The sequence below is a fragment of the Oncorhynchus clarkii genome, chromosome 20, assembly GCF_045791955.1.
Source record: "Oncorhynchus clarkii lewisi isolate Uvic-CL-2024 chromosome 20, UVic_Ocla_1.0, whole genome shotgun sequence".
In the NCBI taxonomy this organism is placed as follows: Eukaryota; Metazoa; Chordata; class Actinopteri; order Salmoniformes; family Salmonidae; genus Oncorhynchus; species Oncorhynchus clarkii.
Window position 1 is genome coordinate 38,996,104 of NC_092166.1, and position 22,535 is coordinate 39,018,638.

Below are 22,535 nucleotides of genomic sequence, written 5' to 3' on the forward strand. Positions count from 1 at the left end.
AAGAACAATCCAAAGTACGTATATTACAGTGAGAATACAGAATATAAATATGTGGTATTTATGGACATCATTTTGTAAAGAAAATTAGTTTGCACAGTAGTAGGTAGATTAGGAGGAGCTATGTTGAGAATACAGTTTATAAATGCACAGAGTAAACAGTCCTGGAGGGCAGGCAGCATGCCCCCTGTGCATCAGTTGGGCTGACCGCAGAGCCATTCTGTTGAGGGCATTCCGACAGAATGCTCTCAATGGTGCATCAGGAGTTTGTGAGGGTCTTAGGGGCCTTGCTGAATTTCTTCAGCCACCTGAGGATAGAAGAGGTGCTTTTGCGCCTTCTTCACCACACTGTCGGTTGGGGTGGGACCATTTCAGGTCCTCACTGATGTGCACGCAAAGAAACATAAAGCTTTTGACCCCCTGCTTTGTCCCCATCGATGTGGATGGTGGCGGGCTCCCTCTTCTGACTCCTGTAGTCCAAGATCAGTTCCTCTGTTTTTACATTGAGAGATAGGTTATTTTACTGGCACCACTCTGCCAGGGCTCTAACCTCCTCCCTGTAGTTTGTCGTCCTTGTTGGTAATTAGGCATACCACTGTCGTGACATCAGCAAACTTGATGATTGAGTTGGAGGCGTGCGTAGCCACACAGTCCTGGGTGAACAGGGAGTACAGGAGTGGGCTGAGCACACACCCCTGTGGGGCTCCCGTGTTGAGGATCAGTGTGGCTGACGTGTTGTTGCCTACCCTCATCACCTGGGGTCGGCCCATCAGGAAGTATAGTTGCACAGGGAGGAGTTCAGACCCAGGGCCCCTTGATGGATGCTTCAAAATGGAGTCTCATTTTGAAGCAGTGGATCCATTCAGGCTCAAAAAGCGGTTATATTACTCCTATCATTAGTACTCAACGCAGGGTCGCGTGGGGGTTGAGATAGCATTCAGGGCTACTTGTCACCGCCAGTCTGGCAGCCCTGGCTCTGCAGGGCAGATGGCTTGCTGCCATGGATCTTTATACTATCACTGGCAAGGAGGGAACGTTCCCAGAATAATCCTATTTAATTTACAGAGCTGCTGCACTGGAATGAACACATGTTGTGAAGAACTGTCTTTGACTCGCGCTTTTGAATATTTGAGAGAAGGGATTTGTATATTCTTGATTGTCAGAGTATACTGCAGTGATTGGGGGGGGATAGTTGGAGCAGGGCTACCTCCTGTGTCATAAGGGCTCAGACTTCATGGCAATAATGTACAGTATGCACTAACTGTAAGTCACCCTGGATACGAGCGTCTGCTAAATGACTCAAATGGAAATAATGGCAAGAGCAGTAGGCATAAATAAATCAAAGCTTGACCGCTTACTGGTGTACACACACCTAGGACTGATCATATGCAAATGCTTAAAGACACACTTAATAATGGATGGGAGAAAATGTGTTATTACATGTAGTAGTACTATGATCACTTAGAATACATTTTTCAAAACAACATGATCGTGCAGCTCATCGGTGTAAACATTGAGTCAAAGATTTTGAATTCCTCCCTGCAGCAGTTAGTGTACATGTAGAGCCTACTTTGGTACCCATTTAGGAGACTCACTCATTGGACGAGAGAAACACTCTTTTCACGCCACTTCAATACGGAAGTTACTTTTTTGTAGCGGGTTGAGAGACTGGGGGAAAGGTTAGGGAAAATGGTCACCTAATCTGCTACGAATATCACTTTGTATCGAAGTGGCTTGAAAAGAGTGTCCCCGTTTGACAAACAGCGGCCTCTACTTCTGTGCTTTAAATGCCAACAGATTGGGCATGTTGCTAATTTGTGCACTGTGCAAAGCTAAAATGAGATGTGCAAAACCATTGTAGTAGAAATTGTAGACTCCTTGGCCTTCATGTGTGGGGCATCAATGTGACTGCTTTACGTACGAGCAGGACTGCACAAATACAAGAAGTAGTGAAGGCAGCCAAAGACATTCAGGGGATTTCTGAAGTTACTATAGAAATGATACATCGGATGCTGAATCAAAATTCAAAGGAGGATCAGGATAATAAGTAGTATTATGGTGTTCCTTGTTGTCCAATGGAACGCTAGGAGTTCGATAGACAATGAACAAGCATTTAAGACATGTATATACTGAGCAAAAATATAAACGCAACATGTAAAATGTTGGTCCCATGTTTCATGAGCTGAAATAAAATATCCCAGAAATGTTCCATACGCACAAAACGCTTATTTATCTCTCAAATTTTGTGCACACATTTGTTTATATCCGTGTTAGTGAGCATTTCTCCTTTTCCAAGATAATCCATCCACTTGACAGGTGTGGCATATCAAGAAGCTGATTAAATAGCATGATCATTACACAGGTGCACCTTGTGCTGGAGACAATAAAAGGCCACTCTAAAATGTGAAGTTTTGTCACACAACACAATACCACAGATGGCTCAAGTTTTAAGGGAGAGCGCAATTGGCATGCTGACTGCAGGAATGTCCACCAGAGCTGTTGCCAGAAAATTTAATGTTAATTTCTCTACCATAAGCCACCTCCAATGTCGTTTTAGAGAATTAGGTAGTATGTCAAACCGGTCTCACAACCACAGTCTACGTGTAACCACGCCAGCCCAGGACATCCACATCTGGCTTCTTCACCTGCAGGATCATCCGAAGGGGTGCTGATGAGTATTTCTGTCTGTAATAAAGCCCTTTTGTGGGGAAAAACAAATTCTGGCCCACCCATGGTTGTGCCCCTGCCCAATCATGTGAAATCCATAGATTAGGGCCTAATTCATTTATTTAAATTTACGGATTTCCTTATATGAACTGTAACTCAGTAATATTTTTGTTCATATACATGATTTAGATGTTTTACCAGACGTGATGTGTATACAAGAAACATGGTTTAAACCTCAGTTCGATTATATTATACCTGGGTTTATATCTGAGAAGTGATAGAGTGCTCGGGTGGTGGGTGTGCTACATTTACCAAAGAAGGTGTAGCACATAGAGTGATTAATGGTTTCAAAGAACATGATTGTGTGACGGTGAAGATGTGTAGAGAAGGGGGTGTTATCACGTTGTTTATATTGTAAACCCAATTTGTATATATTGTAAACCCAAACCCAAATTGTAAACCCAATTCTGTGTGTGAATTAGACATAGTTGTGAAATCCAGTTCAGGTGATAAGGAGATATGGTGTGTAGATGTCAATGCGTGTATCAGCTTGTGAGGTAGCACTGCCACGGATGCCAATGGTTTAATGGTTGAAGATTTTATGGAGCGGAGGGGAATAGTTTGTATAAATTATAGTCGGGGGACATGGGTAAATATGACTAGAGGTACATCATCATGTTTAGATCGTACATTGACGTCCTCCTCCATTTCTGGTATTTGTGAGTGGGATGTGAAGATAGAATCCACAATTGGCATTAATCATTTCCCAGTTATGTGCAGCATAGACTTTGACGAATGTTTTCAGAAAAGGGAACTGGTTTCCCTGATCGTGATAATGCTTTTAAAACTTTCAAGAATAATTTTACATTTGATAGCATGATAGTCTTTCAGAGAAAGATAGCGTTGGCTTGGAAAGTCATTAAGAATGCAAAGAAAGGTGCACGGCGGGAATTCTGTTCTTCTATAGGAAGGGAAACAATTGGGGGATGTGTGGAAATTGTTAAAGAGGATGATGGCTCGAATCCCCGAGCTGACAAGGTAAAACTCTGTCGTTCTGCCCCTGAGCGAGGCAGTTGTTCCCCGGGCTCTGAAGACGTGGATGTCGATTATGGCAGCCCCCCGCACCTCTGATTCAGAGGGGTTGGGTTAAATGCGGAAGACACATTTCCCTGTAATGGCTGTATGGTAGAGGAAAAAATTAAACATGCATGATTATTTTGTGAAATGTGTGACGTAGAAAGGGAGAGTTTGTTTGACAGGGTCAGAGAGGTTGGACGGGAATGGGGAGTGGGTGACATTTTGTGTGGGGGTGATGGGAGTCGTGAGGTTTGTAGGGAATGATTTGATTTTATCAGAAATTCAGGGTTAGTTAAGATAATAATGTAGTGGTATAAATCAGTGAAGGCTGCTGAGGGGAGAATGGCTCATGGCTGGAACGGAGTATATGGAATGGCATCAAACCATGTGTACCATCCTCACCAATTAAAGGTGTCAACCTCCTGTGGTATGGATACAGTGGCTCGTGACCGGCCTCACACTCCTCCAGTACAGTAGGTGGCGATGTAAGCAGCTGTCAGTTGGTTGCGATCCGGCAATAAAAGCGTAAAGAAGAAGACGCACTGCGTTAGTTTGTCGTTGCATTTTACTGTCTTTTACTGGCAGCGGCTGTTACGTGCACATTTCTTGTCGAAGAACCTCGGCTAGCCAGACATATAGTTATAGAAAGTAGGGTTTGGCGGTCTAAAATCGGGCGCTAGGTTATTGTAGAAAATTGTTTATTTACCGTGACTATTGAAGGTTTCATATCGCGTTTTAATGGCGTTGTAGTCGGAAGCATCTATTGTGTAAGAAAGCTAACGTTAGCGGCTAATTTCCCGCATTGTTGAATCGACAGCGTGGGATCCTCGCATTATGGCCAACAACACTGTCGCCGCGAACCAACAGCAACCACAGGCCGTGATCAGGATTGGCCCTAACGCTGGAAAACATGGCAACAACTTGCCTCTCTGGGGCAACGAAAAGACTATGAACTTGAACCCTATGGTCCTCACCAACGTTCTCTCATCTCCATATTTCAAAGTGCAGCTGTATGAATTGAAAACCTATCATGAGGTGGTGGATGAGATCTATTTCAAGGTAACGTCTGGCTGGACCCATGCCACAAGGCTGGCTAACGTTAGCTAGCTAACCTTGGTTAGCTTCATAGCTAGCTGTTTGAATAAAAAAAAGAAGGGGGAAATGGCTAGCTAAATTATTAATTGTCAGGTAACGTTAACTAAATTTGGCCTAAATTGTTTTCATGTGTCAGTATGTAACTATCTCCATGTTAATTCCACAGCTAAACGGACACGTTTCTGTTCTGTTGACACATTTGAGCGGTTAGCTAACGTTAGTTAGTGTTAGCTATATTTAGCTAGAACAATCCCCAGTTGTGGTGGTTTCCTATAGTTAAGTCGACTGCTGATAATTGGGAATATTGTGTTGGAAGTAACGTTAAAGTAGTTAACTACACTTTCTAGTCAAACCTAGCTTACGTTAGCGAGCCCGACTAGCTAAATATCCAACGTTAGATTACATAACTTGATGATTACTAGCTAGTGTTATGTTGACTAGTGAGCGGTAATAATTGCATGAGAATACAACGCTATCAACCTATTTGCATGTGGTGAGATTGGTCACTTATGGCTTAACTTTGAGGCAGCCAACAAATGACGTAGCCAACGCCACAATGATTTTTGCATCATTGAGTCACCATGTTATTTTCTCACTAGGTTACTCATGTTGAGCCCTGGGAGAAAGGCAGTAGGAAGACTGCCGGACAGACTGGAATGTGCGGAGGGGTAAGTTAGAAAGTACGTGCCTTTTGCCTAACCGTGTTTCTATCTCTCCCATGCTGCCTAGTCTCTGCCAACTCAGGTTCATAAGTGCATCACATACAGTCGGGTCCAAACTTACCCTGTTTCTGAGCTGGTCACAGGTGCACCTCAGCCACGCTCAAAGTCCTAAACAATATCATAACCGCCATCAATTAAAAGACAGTACTGTGCAGCCATCTTCATTGACTTGGCCAATCACTCTGTCAATCACCGCATTCTTATAGGCAGACTCCACAGCCTTGGTTTCTCTGACTGTCTCGCCTTGTTCACTAACTGCTTCTCAGATAGTGTTCGTTGTGTCACATCGGAGGACCTGTTGTCCGGACCACTGGCAGTCTCTATGGGGGTGACACAGGGTTAGATTCTCGGGCCGACTCTTTTCTCTGTATATATCGATGTCGTTCTTGCTGTGGGTGATTCTCTGGTACACCTCTACGCACCTCTTCTGTATACATCTGGCCCTTCTTTGAACAATGTGTTAACAAACCTCCAAACGAGCTACAATGCCATACAACACTACTTCCATGACCTACAACTGCTCTTAAATGCTTGTAAAACGAAATGCATGCTCTACAACCGAACGCTTCCCGGTTGTAGAGCATCCATTAAGCATCTCCAATACAAAATTTAATCTAGAATCAGCTTCCTATTTTGCAACAAAGCTTCCGTCACTCATGCTGCCAAACACCCTCGTAAAACTGACTATTCTACCGATCCTTGACTTCGGCGACGTCATTTACAAAATATCCCCCAACTACATTGGATGTAGTCTATCACAGTGCCACCCGTTTTGTCACCAAAGCCCCATATGCTACCCACCACTGCGGCCTGTATGCTCTCGTCGGCTGGTCCTCGCTACATATTCGTCGCCAGACCCACTGGCTCCAGGTCATATAAGTCTTTGCTAGGTAAACCTCTGCCTTCTCAGCTCACTGGTCACCATAGCACCCACCCGTAGCACGCGCTCCAGCGGGTATATCTCACTGGTCATCCCTAAAGCCAACACCTCATTTGTCTGCTTTTTCTTCCTGTTCTCTGCTGCCAATGACTGGAACAAATTGCAAAAATCACTGAAGCTGGAGACTCATATCTCCCTCACTAATGTTAAGCACCAGCTGTCAGAGCAGCTTACTGATCACTGGAGCTGTACACAGCCAATCTGTAAATAGTCCATCCAAATACCTACCTCATCACCATATTGTTTTTTTTGCTCACCATTATTTCTACTTGCACATCATTTGCACATATCACTCCAGTGTTAATTGCTAAATTGTAATTACTTTACCACTGGCCTATTTATTGCCTTACCTCCTTACTTCATTTGCACACACTGTATACAGATTTTTATATTGTTATTGACTGTACATTTGTTTATACCATGTGTAATTCTGTGTTTTTTGTTACACTGATTTGCTTTATCTTGGCCAGGTCGCAGTTGTAAATGAGAACTTATTCTCAACTGGCCTACCTGGTTAAATAAAGGTGAAATAAAATTTTAAAAAAGCATTGGTCCCCTTGATAAAGATGAGCAAAAAAAATACAAGAAACACATTAGTAATACAATTGCTCAGAGAAAGAGATTTTGTTTAAAAAGTAATTCCTTTTCCAAAAAAAAGAATGGGGGTAAAAATTGAGACCCCTGTTTTCAAACCTTTCAATAACTCACCATGCCAGGATAACAGCACAGCCTTTTTCTAAAATGTTTTCTGAGATTGAAGAACACATTAGGAGGGATCTTGCACAATTACTAAAAACAGAATATTTCCAGATCCTTAATATGCTTTGTCTGCTCTTATGGACTCCCCTCTTCCATTCAAACCACAGGTTTTCAACAGGGTTGAAGTCTGGAGACCTAGATGGCCATTGCAACTTGTCGTTTTTTTGTGGTCAATTAACAATTTCTTTGTGGATGTGTGCTTGGGGTTATTGTATTGCTGGACAATCCACTTGAGGCCAAGTTTCAGGCTCCTGGCTGGGGCAACCATTTGTTGGCTAAAATATACTGCTACTGGGCAGAGTTAATGATGCCATGGCCCTTTGCAAGGGCCTCAGGACCAGCTAGTGCTGAGTTGCGTTAGATTTCGCTACTATTATTAAAAATAATCATGGGTCAGAGCTTCCCGGGTGGCGCATTGGTGTTAGAGGAGTCACTGCAGATCTGGTTCGATCCCATGATGCGATGCACAATTGGCCCAGCGTCGTCCAGGTTAGGGGAGGGTTTGGCCGGCTGGGATGTCCTTGTCCCAACGCGCTCTGGCGACTCCTTGTGGCCGCTGGGCACATGCATGCTGAATTTGGTCGCCAGCTGTACGGTGTTTCCTCTGACACAATGGTGCGGCTGGCTTCCGGTTTAAGTGAGCAGTGTCAAAGCAGTGCGGCTTGGCGGGGTCGTGTTTCGTAGGATGCATGGCTCTCGAACTTCGCCCCTCCCGAGTCCGTATGGGCGTTGCAGCGATGGGACAAGATCCCATCGCTGGATCACAAAATTGTGGAGAAAAAAAGTTTAAATACCAATCATGGGTTTCGATTATTTGACCTTAAAATTATTCAAGCGGTTAATGGAAATTCCAAAGCCAGAAATAGTAAATTGACCAAAAGGTAAAAAGTATTCCATTGTCTGTCAGGTCCACATAGAAAAACAAGAATTTACTATGAAATAATAAAATATGACTTAGTTTTATTAGACTTTTTAATTCCTTAAAGTCATCTGTGCTCAGGCAGTAACAGCCAGACGACAATCTAATGTCATCTGTTCTCCCCATACTGTCTGTAGTCATCCTATTCAGCTAGACTGCCCAACTATGCTGTAGAGCTGTCTGACAATCATTTGACTCGTTTTTGAAAGTCGACAGTTCATGAAAGTATGCCTTATCCTTTTCACATATCGTTGTGTACATTTCCCTCATGCGGCAACGTATGCAGTCTATCTAACCTAACAGGTGTGAAAGGGGATACCTAGTCAGTTGCATAACTGAATGCATTCAACCAAAATGTGTTACGCATTTAATCCAACCGCTCTGAATCAGGGAGGTGCGGGGTCTTAATTAACGTCCACGTCATCGGCGCCCGGTGAGCAGTTGTTGCTGGTTAACTGCCTTGCTCAAGATCTTTCCACCTTGCCGGCTCTGGGATTTTAACCAGCAAACTTTTGGTTACTGGCCCAACAGTGTATCCAACTTGGGCCCATCCAGAAAAGATCAGGAGTAATGGATTATGGTCATTGTAGTTATTTGCCACATTTCTACGCTAAACTTGCCTGATCCCAACCATCCTCCTCCTGCTGACTGCAGATTCTGACATTAAGTTATATGTAAAACGTGGAATCTGCAACTTTTCTCATGTGGCATAACGATTGACTATTTCTACCGATCTGCGTGCCGGTTATGGTTTTCATATGCACATTTTTGTGGAACAGCTTCATTTAATTTGTCTTTATCTCAATCATTGTGATGTGGTTAATCAAAATTCTATCCAAATCATAATTAAAATGATTAAAACCTAAAAAGCAACTTCTATTGCCAACTATGTAAAAATGGCCTACATAAAGCCAACAAATAAACATTGCAGCCTGGAGGTATAAAACATCTGGATAAACATGAATATCCTATAAATCACAGAGGCATGGCCTGTCTGCCACGAACTTGAAACATTGTATCAACTATTAACTTGGGTCTTGCCAGAGCTCTCTAGCAAACTAACTTCTGGGCCCTACGTTTCCCACGCCAGTAAGCTCGGGACAGATGCAGCTGTAGGCTATCGGGTAGGCCTATTTTATGACATTTCCACTGGATGAGAGCATGCCGTTTTTTTTATCGAAGGAGAGCGAGCTGGAGCGATTTTCAGATATATTGAGGAACTATTGTCATTTTCAATAGATGTAAAACAGATTTGGTTTGCTTGCTGTTTGAGGTGAAGAAAACATTACTTTGAGAAGCGCCACAGCTCATTATTGGTGGTGAGTTAAGCCAATCAGAAATACTATTAGATTCCCAAATGGGCACATTTGCATGCATGGCAGGTAGCCTATAGGCCTATTTCTATGCGTAATCAAGTGATTACTCAACATTGACAGGAGTGTGCCAAACACAAGACACTGACCTAATTAACTCATAAATGTAATGAAATAAACCAAAACTTGTTTCTCACAAGTGTAGCATAGGTTGTGGAATAATATATTGAATGCATTAGCAGAGATTACCGTAACCTAACAAACATTGTAGATTAGGAATTAATGGTAAATGTACTACTGGTGGTATATGGGGCGGCAGGGTAGCCTAGTGGTTAGAGCGTAGTAACCAGAAGGTTGCAAGTTCAAATCCCCGAGCTGACAAGGTAAAAATCTGTTGTTCTGCCCCTGAACAGGCAGTTAACCCACTGTTCCTAGGCCGTCATTGAAAATAAAAATTTGTTCTTGTTCTTATTCTTTCTTATTCTTATATATGTGTATATATATATTAGGGCCGATATATGGAATTGATAGACTAACAAGCAAACGCAAACAGTTCACAAAATGAAGTTACGGAACAATTAATGTGCGCAAATTCGCAGGAGAGCACATTCTGGAGAGAGACTTGAGTTGTCGTGACATTTCCCTTATTCTTGGGCTGTGACATTTCCCTTATTCTTGGGCTGTGCCATCCCTGCATCCTCCGCAATGGATTAGTATCAGCCTACGCAATGGATTAGTTCACTGAGATGAGCGTGAATAAGACTGTCTCGAGTGCCATAAATACAGATTTTCTACTGCTCGACAAAAAAGATAATTAACCTAATACAATTGGTTTTTATCATAAGGTTTTTAACAAGTAATGCCATTTTCTCCTTAAAGGGCAAAAATTATTGGCATCCCTATTTTGAATAACTCACCTTGTGAGGATAATGGCACTTTTTTCTAAAATGTTTTATGAGTTTGGAGAACACATCTTAAACCATTCCTTCATACATAATCTTTCATTTATATTATTTGTCTGTGCCTATGGGCTCTTCAATTAAAACCACATGTTTCCAACAGGGTTGAAGTCTGGAGACTGAGATGGCCACTGCAAAATGTTTATTGTTGTTGTCAATTAATATGGATGTAACTATTCACCTGATACGCATCAAGTATGAATGCCCTAACCTCTGCAGGGGCACATGGCACTTTTCTCCACTTTTAATCAATGTCTCCTGTCTGGAGAGCTCCTGTCAATGTTGAGTAAGACGCGCGCACCTTACGCTTAGAAGTAGGCCCATAGGCTTCCTGGCCTGAGCACAAATGTAGGCATATAAATGTGCCCATTTGGGCTCTGATTGTATTTCTGATTGGCTAATGAGCGGTGGAGCTTCTCAAAGTAATGTTTTCTTCACCTCAAAGAGCTATCAAACTAAATGTATTTTTTACATCAACTGAGAATGACAATAGTTCCTCAATGTATTATAAAATTCTTTCTGGTTCTCTCCCTTTTCATAACCACTGTGTTAAAGGGACAAATGTCATGCTCTGGTCCAGTGGAAACTTAATTAAAATAGCCCTACCTGACTACTACTTGTTCAGTGCTTGGACTGAAATAGGTTTGGGTGCTGGTACTGTTTATTTTTAGGTGCAGGAGCTCCACTATATTTTGTAAGAGGAACAGGAGCTCAAGCAGTAGAAAATGTGAGGTGTCGGGTGCTCTGCTCCGGTGAGCTCCTGCCCAAGTCAAGCACTGCTTCTTATCCCTTTCACAAATAGCCTACAGCTGTCTGTCCTGAGCTTACTGGCAGTGCCCAGAATATTTTATAAAATTTTGCTAGCTGCTACTTCTGACCAGACCAAAATTAGTAGTCGATACTAGAGATCGACCGATTAATCGGAATGGCCGATTAATTGGGGCCGATTTCAAGTTTTCATAACAATCGGAAATCGGTATTTTTGTGTGTCGATTTAAAATACTATGTTTTTTTACACCTTTATTTAACTAGGTAAGTCAGTTAACAACACATTCTTATTTTCAATGACGGTCTAGGAACGGTGGGTTAACTGCCTAGTTCAGGGGCAGAAAGACAGATTTTCACCTTGTCAGCTCGGGGGATCCAATCTTGCAACCTTAGTTAACTAAGTCCAACGCAATAACGACCTGCCTCTCTCTCGTTGCACTCCACAAGGAGACTGCATGTTACGCAAATGCAGTAAGCCAAGGTAAGTTGCTAGCTAGCATTAAACTTACCTTATAAAAAACAATCAATCATAATCACTAGTTAACTACACATTGTTGATGATATTACTAGATATTATCTAGCATGTCCTGTGATGCATATAATCTGACTGAGCATACAAATATCTAAGTATCTGACTGAGCGGTGGTAGGCAGAAGCAGGCGTGTAAACATTCATTCAAACAGCACTTTAGTGTGTTTTGTCAGCCGCTCTTCGTTGTGCGTCAAGCATTGCGCTGTTTATGACTTCAAGCCTATCAACTCCCGAGATGAGGCCAGGTTTTTAATTAAAATAGCCCCGACGTGAAATGGCTGGCTAGTTAGCGCGCGCTAATAGCATTTCAAACTTCACTCGCTCTGAGCCTTGCTCTGCATGGGTAACGCTGCTTTGATGTGGTGGCTGTTGTCGTTGTGTTGCTGGTTTGAGCCCAGGGAGGAGCGAGTAGAGGGACGGAAGCTATACTGTTACACTGGCAATACTAAAGTGCCTATAAGAACATCCAATAGTCAAAGGTTAATGAAATACAAATGGTTTAGAGGGAAATAGTCCTATAATAACTACAACCTAAAACTTCTTACCTGGGAATATTGAAGACTCATGTTAAAAGGAACCACCAGCTTTCATATGTTCTCATGTTCTGAGCAAGAAACTGAAACGTTAGCTTTCTTACATAGCACACTTTTACTTTCTTCTCCAACACTTTGTTTTTGCATTATTTAAACCAAATTGAACATTTCATTATCTACTTGAGGCTAAATTGATTTTATTGATGTATTAAGTTAAAAGTGTTCACTCAGTATTGTTGTCATTGTTGTCATTACAAATACTTATTTTTTGTTTAAATCAGCCGATTAATCAGTATCGGCTTTTTTGGTCCTCCAATAATTGGTATCGGCGTTGAAAAATCATAATCGGTCGACCTCTAGTTGATACAATGTTTCAAGTTCGTTGCCGACAGGCCATGAATGTGTTTGTTAAAAAATACAAAAAAAATGACACATCAAACCGAATTGCATCAATTCGTTCCCCTAATCAAACCGTATCATATCGGAGCCCATGTATCTAGACGGGTATTGAATAATTCATAAAAGGAGAACTGCACATCCCTATCAATTAACCACTTAGTGGATTTTCATGCGTGCTTGGGATTGTTGTTTTGTTGGAAGATTCACTTGTGACCATGTTCAGCCTCCTAGCAGAGGCAACCAGGTTTTTAATTAAAATAGCCCCATACAATCAAAGCTACACCACCATATTTTACAGTAGGGTTTGGGATCTTTTCTGCACAGTCATCTTTCTTTCGATGCCAAAACCCCAACACTGGTGTGTGTTGCCAATGAGCTCTCTTTTCATGTCATCCAACAAATGTTAACTGGAGTTTGCTAAGCTGCATTGGGACTTGGCTTGGATCCGGTGCTATGGCCAGATTACATGAACATTGAACTCTTTGGCCACGCACACCAGTAATGGGTTTGGCAGCAAAAGAAAGATGCATATGAAGAAAATAACCCCACACACATGCAGAAAATAACCCCATACCTACTGTAACATATGGTGGTGGATCTTTGATCATATGGGGCTATTTTGTATGCACTTGTCCTAGTGCCCCTGTTAATGTCAACGGCATCATTACATTTTTTGCCAAAAACCTGGTTGCCTCTGCCAGGAGGTTGAAACTTGGCAGCAAATTGATCATCCAGAAAGACAATAACCCCAAGCACACATCAAAATCCAAAAAATGAATTGACCACAAATCAGTCTCCCTTTGAAAACCTGTGGTTTGAATTGAAGGCAGTCCATAAGCAAAGATGAAGGATATCAAGGATCTGGAAATATTCTGTATGGAAGAATATCTAAGACCCCCCCACTGTGTTCTCCAATCTCAGAAAACATTTCAAAAAAGCTGTGCGGTTATCCTGGCAAGGTGAGCTTTTGAATGGTATTGAAACTGGGGTGCCAATCTTTTTCTATGTAATGGTATTAGTATAAAATATAATCTCCCAATGTTTTGGGTGCATATAAAATAGCTCTATTTGAATTGATTTTATATATTGTTTTGTTGTTGCTCATCTTTATCAAGGGGGTCAATAATTTGACCTGGCTACATATATACATCAAAAGTCAGAGCTTGAAAGTTGGCTGTTAGAAATATTACAATGAAAACATACTTTCATCTGCATTGTTTAAGACATGACATATGGAGGTGTAGTGAGATACCCAGTGGGCTGGACAGTTCTCTTATCACTCATCTTGAAAAATATCAATTGATTTAAATAGCGTGGGTGACTGAGGAAAAACAAACTGAATTTAAGGCCAAGTGGCAAACAATAATGCAGGCATTAGGGATGGGGGTGGGGGGACGACGACAAGTCTGTAGTTGACAGTTGAACGCAAGCAACACACTTAACTTAGCTGTGGAGTAGGGCCGTGTTGAAAACTGATAATGGCTCACCCCAAAACGTAGAGGTGAACTTGAGTTGTTAAGGAACACTGCTCCCAGAAAGAACATGTCTGACTCATGAACCTCTGTTGTCCTCAGGTGCGGGGAGTCGGGACCGGCGGCATTGTGTCCACAGCCTTCTGCCTGCTGTATAAACTGTTTACCATCAAGATGACCCGTAAACAGGTGATGGGACTGATCACTCACAACGACTCACCCTACATCAGAGCACTTGGCTTTATGTACATAAGGTACAACTCTGTTTTAATGTTGGTTTATGTCAAAATTTGTTTACACAGAAGGATAGGACCCATTGCATCTATTTATGGCTGCAAATACATTTCAATCACCCTACCTTAGTGTTGCAACCTGTTTGTGAAACGCTCAGCAGTCATTTTGAGGTGTTTAGTTGCATGCATAGACTTAAACATCGCGTCATTGTGTCTGTCCCATTATTGCTTCTGTGAGATGCAGCGCCATTGAGGCCATCCCCACTTTGATGAAGTCAATTTTCTTCTACTTCGATGAGTTGGCAAACAAACTGAAAGGGTGCCCACTGCCACCTAGAGTGTAGTATTTGAACAGGGGTAAAGCCAACGTTGGTCATTTACTGTCCCTGAAATGGGAAACTTGTCTTTTCCATAGATGAATAGGACAAACTTTTTATATCATTTTCTGACACCGACAGTAACACTTTGGCACCAGTTGAGTAGCTGTATAAACCCTCTGTAAGCCTGTGTGGATGATGGTTCCAAGGCGGTACTTATTTAAATAAAAGAATAAGGTGTATAGATATCACACCATTAAAATGAGTGGGGTGATATTCCCCGAATACTCCTGCCTCCTGAAGCCACGTTTGACACGGGGGACAAGTAACTTTATGATAATATGTTAGCAGTGAATGTAGAAGCAGTAGTCATTTTTCATACTTTGATCTGGTTTTATCCAAATTTCTCAAATTACATGAAAAACATGATTTTGACTGTTCATGACCTTTAACCCTGAGCCTACAATTTCTGTGCCTCGTGGAAATTCAAATGAACATAATAAAAAAATCCCCATCAGTCTGTTTAACCTGTAGTGACACCCCATCCCGTGAATGGGGCTGTTGTCATCATCTGACACTAATTAGCATAACGCAACAGACATAAATATTCCTATTCATGAAAATCACCAGTGAAATATATTGGAACACAGCTTAGCCTTTTGTTAATCACTCTGTCATCTCAGATTTTCAAAATATGCTTTACAGCCAACGCTAGACAAGCAGTTGTGTAAATTTATCATAGCCTAGCATAGCATTATGCCTTGCTAGCAGCAGGCAACCTTGTCACGGAAATCAGAAAAGCAATCAAATGAAATTGTTTACCTTTGAACTTTGGATGTTTTCACTCACGAGGCTCCCAGGTAGACAGCCAAAGTTAATTTTTTTCCCAAATCATTATTTTTGTAGGCGAAATAGCTCAGTTTGTTCTTCATGTTTGGCTGAGAAATCGCCCGGAAATTGCGGTCACCACAACGCCGAAAAATATTCAAAATTAGATCCATAATATCGACAGAAACATGGCAAACGTTGTTTAGAATCAATCCTCAAGGTGTTTTTCTAATATCTATTTGATAATATATCCGTTGGGACAATTCGTTTTTCACTAGGACCGATTGGAGTAATGGCTTCCTCTGTATTTTACGCGAGAATCTCTCTGAGCCACCATGTGACCACTTACGCAATGTGGCCACCTACGGCTATTCTTCAACAGAAATGCGTAAAACTACGTCACAATGCTGTAAACACCTTGGGAATACGTAGAAAGCGTAAGCTTGTTGATGGTACATTCACAGCTGAATAGGGAGTCATTGGAACACAGCGCTTTCAAAACCTGGGGCACTTCCGGATTGGATTTTTCTCAGGCTTTCGCCTGCAACACCAGTTCTGTTATACTCACAGACAATATCTTTACAGTTTTGGAAACGTTAGTGTTTTCTATCCAAAGCTGTCAATTATATGCATATTCTAGCATCAAAATATCCAGTTTTAAATGTTTTTTTTCCAAAAATGAAAATAGGTTAAGCTAGTGATATCGTCTCAATCCACAGCATCCGCCAATATCGCCCTTTCGCATCTGCTCTGAAAGGTGGCAAAGCTAGAGCAGTGTGTCAGACCAATCGGTCTTCTCACAAAAACCTATAACGTCGGAACGGTTTTTCCTACAAAGTATTATAACCACTCTATTGAAAGAAGAGACCGTTTTGCTCTAGGATGCGCACAAGACTCGTCTGAAGTCGGTACATCCTCTCTTGCCAACTTCTGTCTTCAGTGTCCGAACGGTTTGGGATACACACTAATATGACCCCTATGTGGACAGCTGATACTTTCACAAACACCATGGTGTTCACCGTTTTGCTCTAGGCAACCCACAAACCTTAGCAAGCCTCGAGTCGTCTGAAGGTCACCGGTACCAGGAAAAAAATAACGTTTCATGCCTAAAGAGGATATATACATACATTTATTTTTATTTTTTATGTACACCTACTCGTGCATGGGTTTTTCTTTTGACTATTTTCTACATTGTAAAATAATAGTGAAGACATCAACTATGGAATCATGTAGTAACCAAAAAGTGTTACACAATTCGAAATAGTTTTTATATTTGAGGTTCTTCATATAGCCATCCTTTGCCTTGACAGCTTTGCACATTCTTGGCATTCTCTCAACCAGCTTTGAGGTAGTCATCTGGAATGCATTTCAAGTAACAGGTGTACCTTGTTAAAAGTTAAGTAGTGGAATTTATTTCCTTAATGCATTTGAGCCAATCAGTTGTGTTGTGACAAGGTAGGGGTGGTATACAGAAGATGGATACAAATCTGACCTTTAGCAAGGCCGTTAACCCACTGTTCCCCGGGAGCCGATGACGTGGATGTTAAGGCAGGGTTAAATACGGAAGACACATTTCAGTTGAATGCATTGTTGTACAACTGACCAAGTGTCCCCCTTTCTCTTACCTGTCCTTTCCTGGAATGGTGAGTTACTTTTGATCAAATCTGATTCACATACAACACTATACAGTTATCAAAAAGGAGGACCAAGGCACTCCATGTAATTAAAATGTCTTTATTTGTATGACATCTTTTTGATGACCAATTTACTCATTTTCTGTCTACCAAAACCTACTATTGTGTACCTTAGCAGTAATTTCCTTCTCCTTTTTTTCTATCTAGTTTTAGATGGTTAACAGGTGCTAGTCCAAAACATGGACATGTGTTATTCGATGGGATGTTCATAAGTAGATGCTCATGGTGTGTTTGTTTATGCAGATACACCCAGCCCCCTGCAGACCTGGTGGACTGGTATGATGGTTTCCTGGATGATGAGGAGGTATGTCCACACGGGTAATACTTTCATGTTTCTCTACCTTTCACTAACTAGTCTGGCATGATCCAAACGGTCTCAGTTCTCTCCTCGTTGTGATGCTCAGAGCTGATTTTTCACCTTTGCCTTCATTTGGCTTAATTGCCCCCCCCCCCCCCCCCTCTAGTCCCTCTCCCCAAAGTTGGGTAACTAGGTAATTCACTCTGCTGTGCTGACTGTTTTGGTCAGGGTAAGTATATTTGACCGTAGTCAAATTCTGTTTACATCTGGGCATGCCTTTAGTTATCAGGACTTATTGCACAAAACAAATGTGCAAAACTTGACCACTACTCTGAAATGTATAACATGGTTCCTCCCTGGTCCTACCACTTCACAGATCACTTTTTGTTTTGTCAAAAATTCAAATTACAATTTTATTAGAAAATATACCTTTAACACATCAATCCTTTGCTTTGTTTTCTTCTCACACACACACACACACACACGTCTACTTAGCACAATTTAATAATTTCCTGGGGAGAATCTTGTAATAGATTTATCTTCTCTGTGCACCTTCAATTGGCTGGATAGTGTTTGGCAGACTGTGCATCCAGGCCTACTTTCTTGTTCTGATGCAGTATTTTAACCTTACATCCTCTGACAACCTACCTAACTGGCTAATTCCCATGTTCTCTTCTTTAGATGCCCCTTGTGCAGCAGGTGAATTGGATAATGTATCTCTCAGCACTGTTGGTTTGCGTGTGTGAGTGCAAAACGGATGTTCAGTTCTCTACCCATTCAAACCTGGTCTCTCTCTAGCTGGTGTGCACCTACCTACTTATCTACCTCCTCCACTCTGTACTTGCACTGTAGCCAATGTCTCCCTGGACTGTTGAGGAATGAGGAAGCACAACTCTTGAAACCTTTCTTCACTGTCCACGGATCTATCTCCATTGTTTAAAGTTGTTTTCTCTCCTTGTTTCACCTCCACCTTTACTACTCATTTTAATGCTAGTGCAGATGGTGGATAAGAGAAGAGGAAGCCACTTTAGACTATTGAGATGCACCCCAGGTTCTGTTATTTTGACAGCATACACAATATATACAAAAGTATGTGGACACCCCTTAAAATTAGCCGATTCGGCTATTTCAGCTTCACCCGTTGCCGACCGTATAAAATCAAGCACACAGCCATGCAATCTCCATAGACAAACATTGGCAGTAGAATGGCCCGTACCGAAGAGCAAAGTGGTAGGCCACACAAGCTCACAGAACAGGACCGCTGAGTGCTGCTGCGTGTAAAAATTGTCTGTCCTCTGTTGCAACACTCACTACCGAGTTCTAAACGGCCTCTGGAAGCAACGTCGGAACAATAACTGTTCGTTGGGAGCTTCATGGGTTTCCATGGCCGAGCAGCTGCAAGCCTTAGATCACTATGCTCACTGCCAAGCGAATCTGGTTTTGGCCGATACCAGGAGAACACTACCTACCCGACTGTATACTGCCAACTAAAGTTTTTGTGGTGCTGTTTTTCATGGTTTGGGCTAGGCCCCTTAGTGAAGGGAATCTTAACGCTACAGCATACAATGACATTCTAGACGATTCTGTGCTTCCAACTTTGTGGCAATACAGGTCCATACAGAAATGGTTTGTCGAAATCGGAAGAACTTGACTGACCTGCTCAGAGCCCTGACCTCAACCCCATCGAACACCTTTAGGATTAATTGGAACACCGACTGCGTGCCAGGTCTAATCTCCCAACATCAGTGCCCGACCTCACTAATGCTCTTGTGGCTGAATGGAAGAAAGTCCCCACAACATCTAGTGGAAAGCCTTCCCAGAAGAGTGGAGGCTGTTATAGCAGCAAAGGGGGACCAACTCCATATTAATGCCCATGATCTTGGAGTAAGATGTTTGAGCAGGTGTCCACATACTTTTGGTGATGTAGTGTATCTTTGTAAGTACAGACTCTTGAGGACAGCCAGACAGATTAGATGACAGCAACTATTTTTCCATTTCCCTATTATTTCCTATAGTATCAGGCACTAAGCTACATTTTTATGCAAACACATGATAATGATTTGTATGTGCGCATATTAAGCTAGATGAAAACAGAGGTGAAGGTTCAGTACATGGTCATCACAAATTATATTTTCTTTCTAATTGAGTAATGGAGGTTAAAAAGCAGGGACTAGGAAGATAAACCTGTAAATCGCTCTGGATAAGTGTCTGCTAAATGCCAAACATTTAAATGAATAAGATTCTAAATACAATCAATGCCTTTTATACTTCTGTTTGCATCTGTGTTAATAAGGTTCTGAATACCCCACCCCCCTCCCCATGTTCTCAGGAGCTGGATGTGAAGGCCGGAGGTGGCTGCGTTATGACAATCGGAGAGATGGTCCGGTCATTCCTCACCAAGCTAGAGTGGTTCTCCACTCTCTTTCCACGCATCCCGGTGCCCGTGCAGAAGCTGATCGACACGCAGATGAAGGCAAGGCCCCGGAAGGTTCCTGAGAAGGTAGAGGAGCCGGAGGAACCACCAGCCGAGGGCCGTAGACGCTCCAGGTAGGAAATGGAGTGCAGCCATTACAGATAATATTGTGTTGATCACATCTGTCTTAATGCAGCTGAAATGTTGGCTTGTTTCTGGTCAGGAGCCCCAGACCTACCCCGAGCCCCAGGAGGACTCCCAAACGGTCGAGGAGCCGGAGCCACCACCGCGAACGAGAGCGCCACGGCCCCAGCTTCGACCGCGAACTGGAGAGGGAACGCGACCGCCAGAGGAAAGAGCGGGACTCTGGGGACGGGAAAGGAGAAGAGAGGGAGAGGCGTCGGTCCCGCAGCGCAGACCGTACCCAGGAGCGCCGGGAACGTCGCAGGAGCTGCAGCGGGAGCCGGGAACGCAAGGGAGAGCAGAAAGACAGGGAGAAAGATGGGCAGGGGGGTGTGGAGAATGACAGGAGGAAGGACAGGGAGTACCATAAAGATGGGGGCAGGGAGAGGTCCAAGGACAAGAGGAGCAAGGGAGAGGCAGAGGACAGGAGACAAAAAGAAGAGAGAGATGAGAGGGGTCACAGGGAGGAGAGGAAGGCCAAGCGCTCCAGTCGGAGTGCAAGCAGGGAAAGGAGACACAAGAAGTCCATAAAGCGACAAGTCCAAGAAGAGAGCAGAGGTGGGGCTGAGGTAGGGGAGGAGAAGGAGAAGAGTAGGAAGAAGCAGTGCAGCCGGGAGGGGGAGCAGCGCTCTCACAAACACAGCCGCAGTAAAGAGCGGAGCCATCGGTCACGTGAACCCAGCAACGGGAAAGACCACGGGAAACACGGGGACTGCAAAATGAGCCAGAGCACAGAGCGATGAGTGTGAACTCGTGCTGAGCCCCCTGAGCGCAATTCACAACTTTCCCGCCATCCTTTCTCTTCCTTACATTTTTTTTTAACTTGATCATGTATTCTGTCACTTGTTTTAAAACAACAACAAAAAGCACCTGGACTTGTCTTTGGCCATCGTAACTTTGTGTAGATCTTTCTCTCTGCCTTATCATCCCTTTCTAGACCAGCGTTACTCTTCTCTCTACTGTAGTAATTTCAGTCTATGGTACTTTGTTTTTGTCTGGAAAGTTCCAAATTGCTTTGTACATATGGATCTGAGAATGTTTTAAATCCTACAGAGCAGCCTCCTAAGGGGAGTTTGTACTCCGCACCGAGCTGTGCTGTATTTGGCATTTTGTTTTCTAATAAAACTACTTTTATGAAAGGAGAATTCTGATTGTAGTTTTGTAGATACTGTAATTCCTAACGCAGACCACTACAAATCTAACGAGCTTCGCTGTGCAGCAAACATCACTTCCTCCACTCTCCCTGTTTGTACCACTGCTCAAACGTTACAACATACAAACCCGTTGAGCTATTGAAAAGGTTCTGATTCAATCGGCACCATTGGCAACATTTTAATCAGTGAGTTGAGTTTCTGGCACTCTCTCTTAAGCAATTACTCAGTCCACCCAAATGTAGTAATTACCCTGAGTAGACGTTATGAAGAGCGTCATGACCCATTGTGCATCGCCCCAGTCAGAAATGAACTGTTTAAGTACTATATCTACATCAATGAAAGGGGATTATCCGAGTAACTTAATTCGTATATTTTTTGGGAACAGAATGTTTGAAACAAGGCAACATGTCCCCCATGAATGATGCAGCACTCCCCTTCATGACTAACACATTTCAGTTGAGTGTGACCACAGATGATCCATTATGTTAGAGCTGCCATATCTGGTTAATGAAAATGTCTTCAAGTGGAAGGCAGTTAGCCTGGGTACCAGTCCAGGGCTTGACATTCAAGTAAATTTGCCAGTGGCACATCGGACCAGTACAGAGTGAAAACTGCTGGCCTGAATGAGAATTAGTGGCGAGGGTCAAGCTCACAGGAAAGCAAGTTTCAATCGTGAGTGATTTTTTTTTTAAAAGCTGATCTAAAAACCATGTAACCCCCCCCCCCCCCAATGTAATATTCCCATCCAGAAATGAGCCCAATAACATATTGGTGTGCTATTTTAGCAATAAGCATCAACACCAGTCTGGTGCAGAATCATGGCTAAAGCATGGGGTTGCTTCTCTGCATTATTTACCCCAAGGGGCTAATCATTAGCTAGATCAGGAACTCTAAATATGATTTTGTTGCTTGTTTGTCCTAAAATAGTGATTTTTATAATGCTTATAAATAGTGTAATTGTGTGAATCGGGCGTTTCTAGGATTTGAAGGCAATGGGGGCTTAGCCCAACACCAGTAGGGGGTCTGGGGGCATTCTCCCCCAGCAAAGAAAAAGGAATTTCAACAGGTAAATGCATGAATTTAGTGCACCTTAAGATGAACATTGAGATATGTTTCAGGTAACTTGCCCCTTCCCAACTGCCACAGCAGACACTGCCAGTACTCAAGAGTTGATATCTCTCCCCTGGAACACATACAGTTGTAGACCAAAGTTTGCATACGCACCAACAAACATTAACATTTCACATCATTGATTTAGCCGGTA

General features: G+C 42.6%; 1 protein-coding gene across 3 annotated transcripts; it reads left to right on the forward strand.

Moving 5' to 3' along the window:
• The first annotated feature begins 4,254 nt into the window (after window positions 1-4,254).
• On the forward strand, window positions 4,255-21,256 carry LOC139376340 (pre-mRNA-splicing factor 38B-like). 3 transcript variants are annotated; one of them, XM_071118759.1, is made up of 7 exons: window positions 4,300-4,800; window positions 5,436-5,504; window positions 14,254-14,405; window positions 17,467-17,527; window positions 18,203-18,220; window positions 19,815-20,068; window positions 20,158-21,256. In XM_071118759.1, exons 1-7 carry the CDS (start codon window positions 4,576-4,578, stop codon window positions 20,858-20,860), a joined length of 1,482 nt encoding a protein of 493 aa, XP_070974860.1. In that variant the 5' UTR covers window positions 4,300-4,575; the 3' UTR covers window positions 20,861-21,256. The 3 variants fall into 3 exon arrangements, with proteins under 3 accessions (XP_070974863.1, XP_070974860.1, XP_070974861.1); XM_071118760.1 differs by having other exon boundaries at window positions 19,851-20,068; XM_071118762.1 differs by lacking the exon at window positions 18,203-18,220 and having other exon boundaries at window positions 4,255-4,800; window positions 19,851-20,068.
• The last annotated feature ends 1,279 nt before the right edge of the window (window positions 21,257-22,535 follow it).

What these genes read in the sequence shown, in the direction of transcription:
- LOC139376340 (XM_071118759.1), top strand. Translation starts at nt 4,576, where the DNA reads ATGGCCAACAACACTGTCGCCGCGAACCAACAGCAACCACAGGCCGTG. An exon ending in AGACTGGAATGTGCGGAGGG is followed by an intron (nt 5,505 to 14,253) that starts GTAAGTTAGAAA and finishes TGTTGTCCTCAG; the next exon opens with GTGCGGGGAGTCGGGACCGG. An exon ending in CTTGGCTTTATGTACATAAG is followed by an intron (nt 14,406 to 17,466) that starts GTACAACTCTGT and finishes TTGTTTATGCAG; the next exon opens with ATACACCCAGCCCCCTGCAG.